This window comes from Doryrhamphus excisus, linkage group LG2 (genome assembly GCF_037039965.1).
Source record: "Doryrhamphus excisus strain RoL-2023G ecotype Guam linkage group LG2, RoL_Dexc_Guam_v1.1, whole genome shotgun sequence".
Classification (NCBI taxonomy): domain Eukaryota; kingdom Metazoa; phylum Chordata; class Actinopteri; order Syngnathiformes; family Syngnathidae; genus Doryrhamphus; species Doryrhamphus excisus.
This window is the reverse complement of record NC_136358.1, coordinates 5,938,958-5,952,898: the sequence shown is the minus strand read 5'-3', so window position 1 is coordinate 5,952,898 and position 13,941 is coordinate 5,938,958. Positions and strand designations below refer to the sequence as shown.

At 42.1% G+C, this 13,941-nt stretch overlaps 1 protein-coding gene across 1 annotated transcript; it reads left to right on the top strand.

Annotated features, from left to right (window-relative positions):
- Window positions 1-292: 292 nt before the first annotated feature.
- On the top strand, window positions 293-10,386 carry hdac8 (histone deacetylase 8). Its single transcript, XM_058066980.2, has 11 exons — window positions 293-551; window positions 648-700; window positions 775-905; window positions 2,241-2,382; window positions 2,460-2,572; window positions 3,167-3,244; window positions 3,314-3,422; window positions 3,499-3,671; window positions 4,069-4,163; window positions 6,533-6,638; window positions 9,050-10,386. The coding sequence occupies exons 1-11, from the start codon at window positions 438-440 to the stop codon at window positions 9,070-9,072; spliced, it is 1,137 nt and encodes a 378-aa protein (XP_057922963.2). The 5' UTR covers window positions 293-437; the 3' UTR covers window positions 9,073-10,386.
- Window positions 10,387-13,941: the final 3,555 nt, after the last annotated feature.

Below are 13,941 nucleotides of genomic sequence, written 5' to 3'. Positions count from 1 at the left end.
ACTGCGAATGTAGTGCCCAGAAAAGTGGCAAATGAATTACAAAGTATTAGCTTTCGTTAAGACACGCCCCTCCTCACTAGAGAAGGGTGAAAGACTACAATTACTCCCATAAGGCCTCTCGTCAGGTTTGGTCCGTCTCTAAAAACATACCACTGAAGAACGTTGGATTGTGTATAGTGCTCATTCCATATTGATTGTTTAACAGTTGTAATTATAAATACTAATACTACTAATAAAATACGTTTGGCCGTTATTGTGTTCTCGTGAAATAACGTAAAACAAAAACTTGTTGTTGTTGTAGTTTCCGGGGGAACGCTTACAGTGAAACACCAAACCCGAACACTGAATCAAATCAGACATTCCTTTTGTGTTGTCGGTGTATTTTAAATGATAATACGTTCTTCTGAGTATTTTTTTCTACATTTTATCCACCCTAAATGAGTTCTAAAGGCGACAGCGATGACGACGGCTCCAAAAAACGGAATGTTGCCTATGTTTTTAGCCAGGAATATATTGAAACTTGCGATTCTTTGTCCAAAGTGCCAAACCGGGTAAGTTTATCATCTTTTACTACTGCATTAAAATTGTTTAATTATGCAGGGTGAGCTCTTTAAACAGGATATTTTATGTTTTCTGTCTATTCGTAGGCGAGTATGGTCCACTCACTGATTGAAGCCTATGGACTTCTCAAACATATGAGGTTTGTTTTTGTCATGAAAATAATACAACCCATGTCAAGATACACCATCAATACATCTTCTCTTTCCATGCCAGCGTTGTGAAACCTCAAATGGCCTCTATAGAGGACATGGCCAAGTTCCACACAGATTCCTACCTGGAGCATCTTCACAAGATCAGCCAAGATGGAGACAATGATGACCCACAGTCAGCTGACTATGGCCTGGGTAAGGGAGGTCATACTAATAGTTCATTTGTCTATTTTTATGCTTGAAAAACATGCTTCAATGTGCCTATTTTAGTACGATTTATTAATCCAGTCCATGGTGTACCCTGCCGCCCGCCCAAAGACAGATGGGATGGGCTCCAGCATACACCTGTGACCCTAATGAGGATAAGGGGCACAGAAAATGGATGGGCACACATTCTGCTGTCATCCACCAGTACACAGCTATAGCATACAAGTGAAATGACGTTGCGAGTTGTAACGTCAGAGGACCTACCATAGTACACATTCAGTCTCAAATGTTTATCTATTACAGTCACCGTATCAAAACAACTATCTTCAAAATGTGCCGAACAAATAGTCCTGAAGAATCTGATGTGGGGATGATCTGGGTACTCCGGTTTCCTCCCACATTCCAAAAACATGCATGATAGATTAATTGGCGACTCTAAGTTGTCCATAGGTATGAATGTGAGTGTGAATGGTTGTTTGTCTATATGTGCCCTGTGATTGGCTGGCCACCAGTCCAGGGTGTACCCCGCCTCTCGCCCGAAGACAGCTAGGCTAAGCTCCAGCATACCGGCGACCCTAGTGATGATAAGCGGCATAGAAAATTGATGTATGGATGGAAATAACAAAGCTTAACATGTGTTTTGTTGTCAGGAGCACAAGATGTAATAGTTGAAAGTGTTATGGAGCAACAAACATAAATGTACCTTTTCATTCCATCAACTTGCTTCTGGGCATCCCATGGATAACCCTCAGGTCTGGTGCCCCATAGTAGCCTGAAGTTTCAGCCATTATATGTTTTGGGTGTGTGTGTGAGTTTTTGCATTTGTTTTGATCCTGCAACTTTTAAGTGATTGCAGTATGTTTAATTTGTAGCATTTTCCAGTTGCATTTGTTTTATGCTATTTTTGGTTTTAGATCATTTCATGTTATATGAAAAGTATACCTGTAGTTCATTTTCCTGACAACAGGAGGCGCTACTGTATCCAACCTGGATACACCCTGGACTGGTCGCCATCCAATCACAGGGCACATATAGACAAACAACCATTCACACTCACATTCATACCTATGGACAATTTGGAGCCGCCAATTAACCTAGCATGTTTTTGGAATGTGGGAGGAAACCGGAGTACCCGGAGAAAACCCACGCTCCACACAGAGATGGCAGAGGGTGGAATTGAACCCTGGTCTCCTAGCTGTGAGGTCTGCGCACTAACCACTCGACTGCCATCCCGCTCCCCTCAATCAGTGCTTCTACATTACTTTCTGTCATGCCCCCTTTAAGGGACAGAAGTTTTAACCTCTGTTTAACTATGGTTTCCAGGTTACGACTGTCCAGTGGTGGAGGGCATATTTGACTATGCCGCAGCAGTCGGGGGCGCTACACTCACAGCCGCCCAGTGCCTGCTGGACCAGACGAGCGACGTAGCCATCAACTGGGCAGGAGGGTGGCACCACGCCAAGAAGTGATGACCGGAAAATGAGACCAATGGCTGCATGTCATGTGTCACTACTGACACTGACACTTTCCCTCTTTCTCCAGGGACGAGGCATCGGGATTCTGCTACGTGAACGATGTCGTGTTGGGGATTCTCAAGCTGCGGGAGAAATATGAGCGAGTCCTTTATGTGGATGTGGACCTGCATCACGGAGATGGTACGGCAATAAACAAGATTACCTCCTCTGAGTGCGCCATGTATTGGTTAGCGTGTTAGTGACTGAAAAGGGTTGCACAACATAACTGATTTCTATGAAGGGTGGTGGAGGGCCCACAGAAAAATATATTAAATTATAGCAAACTGAAAGGAGACCAGGGTTCAATTCCACCCTCGGCCATCTCTGTGTGGAGTTTGAATGTTCTCCCCATGCATGCGTGGGTTTTCTCTGGGTACTCTGGTTTCCTCCCACATTCCAAAAACATGCTAGGTTAATTGGCGACTCCAAATTGTCCAGAGGTATGAATGTGAGTGTGAATGGTTGTTTGTCTATATGTGCCCTGTGATTGGCTGGCGACCAGTCCATGGTGTACCCCGCCTCTCGCCCGATGACAGCTGGGATAGGCTCCAGCACCCCCGCGATCCTCGTGAGGAAAAAGTGGTAGAAAATGAATGAATGAATAGCAAACTGAATCCACCAGATGGTGATGTGGTGAAAACGTTTGCTACTTTATAATGCGCATTAGCCCCATCTAGAGGAGTGGAACAGTATTGCCAGTATTCAGGACTTTGCTAGAATTGTGTCTTCCTGCAGGTGTGGAGGATGCCTTCAGCTTTACTTCCAAAGTCATGACGGTATCCCTGCATAAGTTCTCCCCAGGATTCTTTCCAGGTAATTCACCACTGCCGTTTTTTCTTGTTTTTAATGCTATGACACACTTTAACATAAGTGTGTTTGTAGGTACAGGGGACGTCACAGACACAGGATTGGGTAAGGGCCGCTGGTACGCCGTCAACGTCCCGCTGGAGGACGGCATCCAGGACAACAGATACTACCAAGTTTTCACCAGGCAAGAACTCTCCCTTGCCATTTCTCTAACCATGCCTACCAAGATGACAACCAAGCTATGCTTTCGCTCTTCTCAGTGTGATGTCAGAAGTGCATGCCCAATTCAATCCGGAGGCGGTGGTGATGCAGCTGGGAGCCGACACCATGGCGGGCGACCCCATGTGCTCTTTTAACATGACCCCGGTGGGCGTGGCCAAATGCCTGCAGTATGTTCTGCAGTGGCGCCTGCCAATGCTGCTGCTGGGAGGAGGTGCGATGTCCGTATGCCTGTGTGTGTGTGTGTGTGCGCACGGGTTTAGCTAATTACTGGACACAATGAAGCCATTTTTCTGTAATACAAACTGGCCTATTTTCCTTTTGCTCACTGTAAATGGGGTGGCATAGTTGTCACTCATGTTTTACTTGTTGGCGGGCATGTTTTTCAACCGAGCTTCCTCAAATTTTACACACAAGGGTTTAATAACAGCATCATGTGGTGTATTCCTCAGAAAAATAATACCACAAGCAACACAGTCACTTATTTGTTTTATGAATGTAGCTTTAAAAAGTACTCTAAATATTGCAGGCGGCAAGAACAACAACCTAATTTTACCTGATAATGTATTCTTGCCAGTGTGGTTGTGGCTTAACCTGTGTCCTCCCACTAGGGGGATACAACCTTGCCAATACGGCTCGCTGCTGGACATACCTGACAGCATCAGTTCTGGGAAAGACCCTCGCCTCAGATATTCCAGACCATGAGGTACGACATCTTACACACACATGCACTGTCGGCCATGTTTTGATTGACACGTTGGTTCAAAAAGAAAAATGGAGCACACCAAACACATCTTTGTTCACTTTTTCATCTCGTCTCACGGAAATGTAAAGAAAAGCAGTGTCAAGAGTGTGTGTCCCCGATAAAGGTACTGATTGTTTCTCCTTCTGTAACCTTTGACCTCATTAAGAGGCTCTCACTTGAAAACAAGACGGCCATCATGTGCGGGCAGCTGCCTCAGATGCTGATGACACACACACAAGCATATGTTCATGCTGGCTTTTTCAAATACTGGCCTCCAATTTAGAGAATAATGAAAGAACCTTATAGTTGCTTCTAAAGTGTGTGTGTGTCTGTGTGCGTGGTGCTCAATAAGGGGCATTTATCCACAATGACCAAGCAAAACTAGACAAAACTGGCTTTGTGGTCTTCCTAGAGCCAGTGGTCACCAATCTTTTTGAGCCCAAGATCCCTGGTCTCGGCCGTGAACTTATACAAGCCAACTGAATCCACACATTCATTTATTGTTCAATTATATTCCACACATACTATATAATTCCCCTTGTTACTCAATTTGTTGTTATTGTCTCTTTTCCACAAATAACTGTCTTTAGGCTTTGGATTGGCGATAATAACCTGATAACCTTCTGGGGTCATAGTGCCACATGTTAGCTTTGGAAAGCATGTGAGAGCCTGCGGATTGCTGCAATTAAAAAACACATAGCTCCAAATGATCGCTTTTTAAAATTTGTAACCAAAACAAAAATACGAATAACAGCCTGTAAGAGTAGCAATTTGTTGTCGTTGGTTCTAGAGATATATGTATATTTTTTAGATACCTGTTATTGGGGCTGTACGGTGCTTGAGTGGAGGCCACACAGCTAGGAGTCCCGGTTTTGATTCCCTGTGCATGCGTGGGTGGGTTTTCTCCGGAGTATCCACCCACCCAAACATGCATTTGACGACTCCAAATTGTTCATAGGTATGAATGTGAGTGTGAATGGTTGTTTGTCTATATGTGCCCTATGATTGGCTGGCGACCAGTCCAGGGTGTACCCCGCCTCTCACTCAAAGACAGCTGGGATAGGCTCCAGCATGCCCGCAACCCTCATGAGGATAAACGGTAGAAAATGGATGGATACCGGTTATCAACTGACAAAATCTGATCTCCTACGAATAGAGGCTATATTTAAGGCAGTTGGTTTTATTTTTTTCTACCTACAGTAAGATGATTATTACCAATTCAGTTAACACTTCTATTTAATTAACTGCCAAGTCGCCTACAGTTTTCTATTAAAGTAATTAGTGCTACAGTTTTTTCAGCCTTGGTGCTGTTGCTGCTGTGTTGTGCACTATACCCTCAATATAAAGTATGTTTATAAATGACCATGTGATCTGAGAGAGCTACATTTTCCTTTTCCACTTTCTCATGCACTCCAAACCATTATAAAAAAAATAACTTGTTACATATAAAGACACCACTTACTGCCCCATCCTCTTTGCGGTTTAATTACAGTATTATTAATATAACATTATTTTAATAATAGCAGTGTCATGTAAATGATGATGATGATGATGATGATGAGCCAACAACACGTGAGGCAGCATGAAGAGGAAAGGGAGGAGGCTTGTGAAGAGGAAGTAGGGAAGCGTACCGCCTCTATACTTCCCAGTTTTCCTGTCTACCGCCACTTCCTGGCCAGTGTCTCGCTGCTGTACACAGACTCAGGCTCAATGACCGGAAAACGTCATTGAGTATATGTGTTTGTGTTTGTGTATAGACTGAAGACGCATCTTCATCCGCGTGTAAATGTTTATAAGGTGACCATCCTTCGTTATGTTACTGCATGTGCACCATCACGCGTCCTTGTCCACATGACGTAGACTTTCTGCGTCCCCGCTCTTCTGTCATCAACTCCTCTTGGGCCATCCAAAACAAACATGGCGCCAGCAGGAGTGTGTGCGTGTGGGGAGCAGCGGGATCATGGGAACATATTAATCTCGGTGTGTGTTTGTGTGCGAGATAGGACACACAAAGCCATCAGCTGATGGGACACATACTGTATACAAGGATGTGCGCCATACATACAAAGAAAGGTTGTCTTTGTCTTTGTAAACAAAAAAAAACATGTGTTTCTTCTGCATGCAGCGTGTTAGCTGAGATGATTAAGGATGTAAGATGTTATGCAGGGGGCGTGTCCATGCCAGAGGACTCGAGGTTCCCGGGCTGACGCACTTGTGATCAAAATTCCGTGTGAATATTCATCACATTTTGTTTAACAGAGCCTCAAAACTCCAAATGCGGCATGATAGCCTTGAGCGTGAATGTTTAGTTTCCTCGTTGTGTGTTTTAGTTTTTCACAGAGTATGTGCCAGACTACTCCCTAGAGATCAGCCCGAGCTGTCGACCTGACCGCAACGACACCAAACACCTGGATCAGGTCATCAGGACCATTAAAGGTTTGTAAGAGAATAAGATGGTACATTATCTCACTTAAGTGATTACAGATTATTTGTGATTATTTTATTATATCTACTCAATGGACTTTACTATACAGAAAGTAAACTTAGGTATTCAGTCATCCCTCGTTTATAACAGTTAATTGGTTCCAGACACAACCAGAACAAAGGAATTTCCACGATCAACCACTTCCATTCCGTTTGCTTCATCCCTGGTCCCAACTGCCCTGGCATAAGACCCGGGTTTGAGCCTCAGCCCCCTCACTATCTTTTTTGATGGTGGCCTTCACTGTGGCATTACTCTCCTGTAGTTCTTAATATTCCACGGTTAAATCTCCATTCTCCTGCATTAGGGTTTGAAAAGCTCAGGTTCACCTGTTGCGGTTTCTGCCCTGCTTAACTTCCGTACCTTCCTGTCAATGTGATCCAGCCTCCGGCCCATGATCCAATTTATCTCCCAACAACGAGAGCAACTCTTGTTTACTCATCTCCGTTAGCGACTGATCATTAAAAGCTTTCTCCGGGCTTATAATTGTGTCCGGCGCTACATGAGCTCGCAGGCACACCTCGATCCGAGCTGCCTGAACTGGCAGGTACGCTAGTTTGTCCGGAGAGTGAAACCTTCCTCTTGGACCGAGGCATTGTTGTGGTTGCTAGGCAACGCCGTATGTCAACGCCGTGCGTCGATTAGCCCGTTAGCTTGCCTTTACAACTGTCTTCGATGTTTAATGTTCGTTATTATAGCGAATGTCTCTCACCACTCCATGTTACAGCCCGGGAAGTCTCCACAAAGGTTCCAAGATGTTATAGAGTTCAGGCTAGCCAGGCTCGCTAGCTAGCCTTATAACGTCTGTCGGTTGTTGTTGTTGTTGTTATGGTGAGTGTCATAGAGTTCTTACTCAGTAATTAGAGGTGCTGACACGAGTAATGGTCTTGAATTTTTCCAACAAAAGTTTAAAAACTAGCAAAGTCTGAGCTCCTGCTGTGCATATCCTTCCCTGTCAACAGGAAGTGATGTATATACGTCCTGTTGTGATGTATACTTTCGGTTGCCGTTAAGTAAAGTAAGTAAATGTGATGCAAGTCTTTGCTGCAGGGACTCAAGACGAACACTAGCTAGCAAGCTAAACAGTTAGCTTGGAAATAATTTCTTTGAAACTTAAGAAGAGAAAAACTTACCACTTCCACACCAAATGGGGGGAGAACGTTTTTTTTTTTTGTTTTTGGGGGGGTGTTTTTCCCCTGGACATCCCATGGCTGACTTCATGCAGTTTTAAGGTAATGTGTCATCATGGTTTTTATGTCATTCCTGCCGCCCAGTTACCAAAATACTACAAATCACTTGTTAGGTCTCGAGGAGATATATTTGGCCATTCTATCATGTTCAGTTTCCTCTGTAAGGCACTAGTCATCTTGGAGGTGTGTTCAGGCTCCTTATCATGTTTGAAAACTACCATGCAGCCAGGTTGACACAATTGCCTTGCCACTCACTTGTGTTGGAATTAATGTTTCCCATAAATGAACCACTGCTCCCCCAATGCCTGCAGCACTTGTACCATGACACCACTACGACCATGTAAACCTACACTGCTGTACAGCCCCTTGAGCCTCTTAAGAACTCGGACTGTCATAAAAATGCTAGCTGAAATGTTCAACCCTGTAGTAAGCTGTACTACTATTCCTCCAAATACTGTCGAGGGTACCAAAAAACATCTGCAGAACTTTTACTGTTTTTAGACAATGGAAACACTTCTGCCTACCATCTGCATGTCCTTCATCAAGAAAAAAAAGACACTGCACAATCCCGATTTCCAGTGCACCTTTTTTTTTAATACATGGATTTGTTCTTTGTGACTTTCCATAAACGTTTTCCTCCTGCTGAAATGTCAGCGCTGTCACATCTGTTTTATGTCCTCCTCTTTCCTCTCTGTCAGCTCACATTTTTTCATGCATGACGATCAGGCTGCACTAAGCGGCCACAGCATTAGGTACACCCGAACAATCCAATGACATCATTGGATGGTTAAGCGATGGAAATAGTGGTTGCCCTTGGACTCAAACATAGGCACATCTGCGTCGTTTGGATATGAAAACGAGGGGAGTTGTGAAGCCGCTCTGCAATACACAAGGCGCGTGTGTCCATCCTAAAAATAAAATTGACAAGCTGACGGGACACAAGTGACAGCTACACAATAGCTTGCAAACAGGACATCCTCTTTGGCTGCGTCAAGGCAATTACTCACCCGCTCTGTGCATGCGTGCGTGCTGCATTTTTACATGACAACAGACACAAACTCCATGCAGGAATTGTGTGTGACTTTGTGTAACATGATGATGACCCTTGAAGCTTCCTTATACTGTATACCGTGTGTTGTTTACATGTGTGGACCTCTCTCTGTACTTGTTTGCAGGGAATCTAAAGAATGTGGTTTAGAAGAAGTCCACACACAGTAATGAAGACAATATGGAGCAGAGGCCTTCAGCCCCGTGCAGCATGGAGAGTGAAGAGTTTTGGAAAAGATTAGCGGTTTCCAGGGGAAGAATTTTAAAAGGAGGGGGGGGGGGTGAGGTTGTGATGTGGTTGCTGTAAAATGTTTGCTGTTTGGATGTGTTTCTGGGTGAATGCAGTTTGTACAATTAAAGTAGTAAATACATGTCTCTGAGTATTTACAGGTATATTTACTTGGTTAGTATTTTTTCCTTTGTTTTGCTTAAATGTCCCATATTATAGTATTTTTAACCAATTTTAAATGTCAGAGGTTCCACAATAGTGAATTGGAAATGTTGTCCAAAATCTAGACTTGATACCGGAATTTAGACAGATGTCCACTTTTCACCAGGGTTGTCAATCAATTTAATCATTTTTCATATTAATTAATGATCATTAATCACTATTTGCTACTGTGTGAAAAATATGCCCTTTTATTGTATTTTATTAAAGGGGACCTATTATACTTTTTTTCTGACCTATAAATGGAGTTAGAATGTTGTATTCTCGTGTTAAACGATGCCAGAGTTTCAGGTTTGAAAGGTTGGAAGAAGTTTGGGATGGCTCAAAACGCTCAGTTTCAAAAGGCGTGGTAAAACTGCTCCTTTGTGATGTCACAGAGGAGCGGACTTCCTCAAACTTACAGCTTTTGTGTCTTTTCCAACTGATGGATCGTTGACATAGCTTTATTTTAAGATGTGTAACGAAACTTTTTTTTTTTTTAACAAATCGGTGGGCTCCTCATGTCCATGAGGAACTTCTGAAATCCGTAATGACAAATGTCTGTGGCCCCAAAAATACACAAAGCACTAAATCACTTGTTTCAAAGTTCATACATGTTACAAGATGTCTGCAGCTGTTTAAGCAGCGACTGGTACCAACTTTCATGGGCCAGTCTTTGAAAGCGGAACCATCGCGTTGATCTGCTTCCTTTAGAAGGTGACCCCCCCCCCCCCCCCCTTATATGAACAGCCTGGAAATACAAACTGGAGCTGGCATGTGCCGAGCAGCAGTGGCTCTTGTGCGTTACTGTGTGTGGGTGTTTCAGGATCTTTAGCATCTCAGCTCTGCAAATGAAACTCATTATACAGTTTACGAGGCAAGGGGAAAGGGGAGACCATTGAAATCCTATCCGGTAAAACTTGGGAGGATGTTGTGGGTCAGTACGGTACCGTGCATGTAAACATGATTGACAGATGTGTGTGTCTCATTTTCTTTATATCACCAAAATAAAGTCAGACGGGATTCTTACAAACACTGCAGTAGAATTGAAAGAATCATGTCAGCACCTTTTATGTACCTTTGCATGTGCTTCAAAATGTTGCTACTTGGCTGTTTGTCATGTGGGTCTCACTTGTCTTACTATTGTTTACAATGAACTCATCAGCACTATTACTGCTGACTGAGCAGTTTGCTCCTTACCAGTAGAGATGTATTTATTTAGAATCTAGAATTTAGAATAGGGCGACACGGCGGTCTAGTGGTTAGCACGCAGACCTCACAGCTAGGAGACCAGGGTTCAATTCCACACTCAGCCATCTCTGTGTGGAGTTTGCATGTTCTCCCCGTGCATGCGTGGGTTTTCTCCGGGTACTCCGGTTTCCTCCCACATTCCAAAAACATGCTAGGTTAATTGGCGACTTCAAATTGTCCATAGGTATGAATGTGAGTGTGAATGGTTGTTTGTCTATATGTGCCCTGTGATTGGCTGGCGACCAGTCCAGGGTGTAGACAGCTGGGATAGGCTCCAGCACCCCCGCAACCCTCGTGAGGAAAAGCGGTAGAGAATGAATGAATTTAGAATCTATTTTTGAGCATGAAGCGCTGGTATCAAAAGTATTGATATTTCAGTATCGATGCGCACATCAGAGTTACCAGTTACCAGTCTCCAATTATTACCTGCGTCATATGACTGGTGTTATTCCTCTCCATGTGTCTTCTATATCGCAGGTATGCTGGAGTTATTATTATGGCTTTGGGCAAGAGGCGGGGAACACCCTGGACTGGTTACCAGCCAATCGCAGGGAGTCGCCAATTAACCTTGCATGTTTTTGGAATATGGGAAAAAAACGGACTACCCGGAGAAAACACATGCAAACTCCACACAGAAATGTCCAAGCGGAGAATTGAACCCGAGTCTTCCCGATCTCCGGTGTGGCCTACATGCCTTTTTTTAATACCCTATTACATTTTTGGAAACATCTGCTTCATTTTAACTAACTTAAAGCGGCAGACCTTCCATCTTTGACGTTTGGTTTCTGTTCCGTTCCAGCATGAAGGAAAATGTTACTTCCACTTGACGGTTTCCGTTGCATACTCAGATATGATGAGTCAGATATAATAGGTCAGATAGTGTGTGGCTCTTTTTTACAAAACACTTTTCCAACGAGCTGTATGCAAATGAGATACTGCTTTGAATCTACTTTTACTGTCTGTCTGATGTTTGATTTGTACACCTGAGACTCTGAGCTCAATGTTTGTTCACTCAAATAAATACACAAGCCTCTGACGGTCAGTCAGTACAGCAAGGTAACAATACCTGCACTAATGTAATGTTACTAAGGCGCTAACTTTACTAGCTCGGGGCACCTCACTCCATGCAATGTTTACATGTTGGTTCTCCATCTTCACTCATTTACATAAATGTGTCTCCAAGCTTGCGGTATACATTTTTGTCCCACGGCGCTTTTTGTAAACATGTCCCATAAGTGGTTTGTTACATTAGCATAACGTTTCCAGCCTCGAGGGGATAAAGGGTGGGGCCCCTTTGCCCTGATCAACATATCAAGTGGTTGAGGGGACGGATGTGCACAATAAAGACAGATGTCGGCTTTTATCTACGTAACGGAAGAGAGCCAGTGCATGTGTGTGGGCACTCGAATGTGTCATGACGTTGTCCACCTGCCGTAGTACAAAGTATACATATAGTCATATAGTATATATGGTGTCACCATAATGATTTACGCTGTACATTGTTCATATTTGATGTAATCTATTTATTCTCCACATTATTATTTTTTATTTTTATTTGTATTTTTATTTTGTTTTTTATTTTGCTTTTTATTTTGTTTTTTATTTTTAATTTTTAATTTTATTTTTTAATTTGTATTTGTATTTTTTTATTTTTTATTTTTTTATTTTTATTTTTTATTACACGGGAGCCAGGCAACGACATTTCATTGGCAATTTCACTGCTTTTGTATTTGTATTTGTATTTGTATTTGTATTTTTATTTTGTTTTTTATTTTGTTTTTAATTTTTAATTTTTTATTTTTTATTTATTTTTTTATTTATTTATTTTTATTTTATTTTATTTCATTTTTTTGTTATTTTTTATTTATTTTTATTTTTTTTAATTTGTGTTTGTATTTTTTTTATTTTATTTATTTTATTATTTATTTTTTATTACACAGGAGCCAGGCAACGACATTTCATTGGCAATTTCACTGCTGTGTTATTGTGCCCTAATTTATGTCACTGCTAAAAACTTGTGGTTGTATATCACAATGGCAGCAGCGATAAAGATAAATAATATCAATGCTGTGTAACAGTGAAAGTGGATTTGCTCCAGAAAGAAATATTTAATAAGTCAGTTTACTTTGCTGTAATATTTTGCAGCACAGGCAATCATTCACTCACAAGAAGCCAATCTGATGACATAACATGTGCTCATGATGCAAATAAAAGCCTTCTCTTTCTCAACCTCCTTCTCATGGTGAGCTACACAGATTAAAAAAAAAGTGTCAGTTTGCTTCCAAACTGGGAACATCTGCCCTCCAGTAGCAGACAAACTCTGGAGCTGGATCCATCTGTCCATGCGACTGTACGGCTCTAAAGAGGTCCTGTAGTATTTTGCAGCTATCTCAGAGGGGCCCCAATAGTGTATTAGAAGTTTGTTGTCCAAAATTAACCTTGATGCTGCAATTTAGACAATTCAGCACCTACATTTTTGAGATAACCTTTTTTTGTTTACTACAAATGACATAGATTCAAAACCCTGCAAGAATATCACAGACCTTGTGTGCTATTGTCAAAAAGAACTTATTCCTTTGTGAAACCTCCATGTGCAATATTAAGGGCTTTAAATGCAATATACTAAGTTCTATGTGAAGTATTTCCATAATTCTAACAAGATCTCAGTGTATAGACTGGTCATATATCTCATCTCGTTTCATAGTATCTACATACTGTATTGTATATAACTGTGGGAAAAACTGTTGATTTTGTTAATACTTGGGTTGTTTATATTGTTTATTTTTCTATATTGTGTATTTTGTGCTGCTTAACTGATTTCTGTACTCTTGCTGCTGTGCAATACAAATTTCCCCACTAAGGGACGAATAAAGGCATATCTTAATCTTAATCTTAATCTTAAAACCTACCCCAATACTGGGGTGGCTTCTTCTGCAGTGATTTGCATTATACTGATGGTAGATCCAATGTTCCTTTGCCACTCATGTTAATGAACCTTGTTACTATCCACAGTTGTCAGCCATGGCTACAAGCTATGACTGAATCTACTTGAAGTCATGTGATATTTGCTGTACAATTGTATTAGAGCTAAACAAAATTTGGTTTTGGTTGAAAAAAAAAAACTCTCTCAATAAAATCTGCATGAGGCGGCACAGCGGTCTAGTGGTTAGCGCGCTAGGAGACCAGGGTTCAATTCTCTGTGTGGAGTTTGCATGTTCTCCCCATGCATGCGTGGGTTTTCTCCGGGTACTCCGGTTTCCTCCCACATTCCAAAAACATGCTAGGTTAATTGGCGACTCCAAATTGTCCATAGGTATGAATGTGAGTGTGAATGGTTGTTTG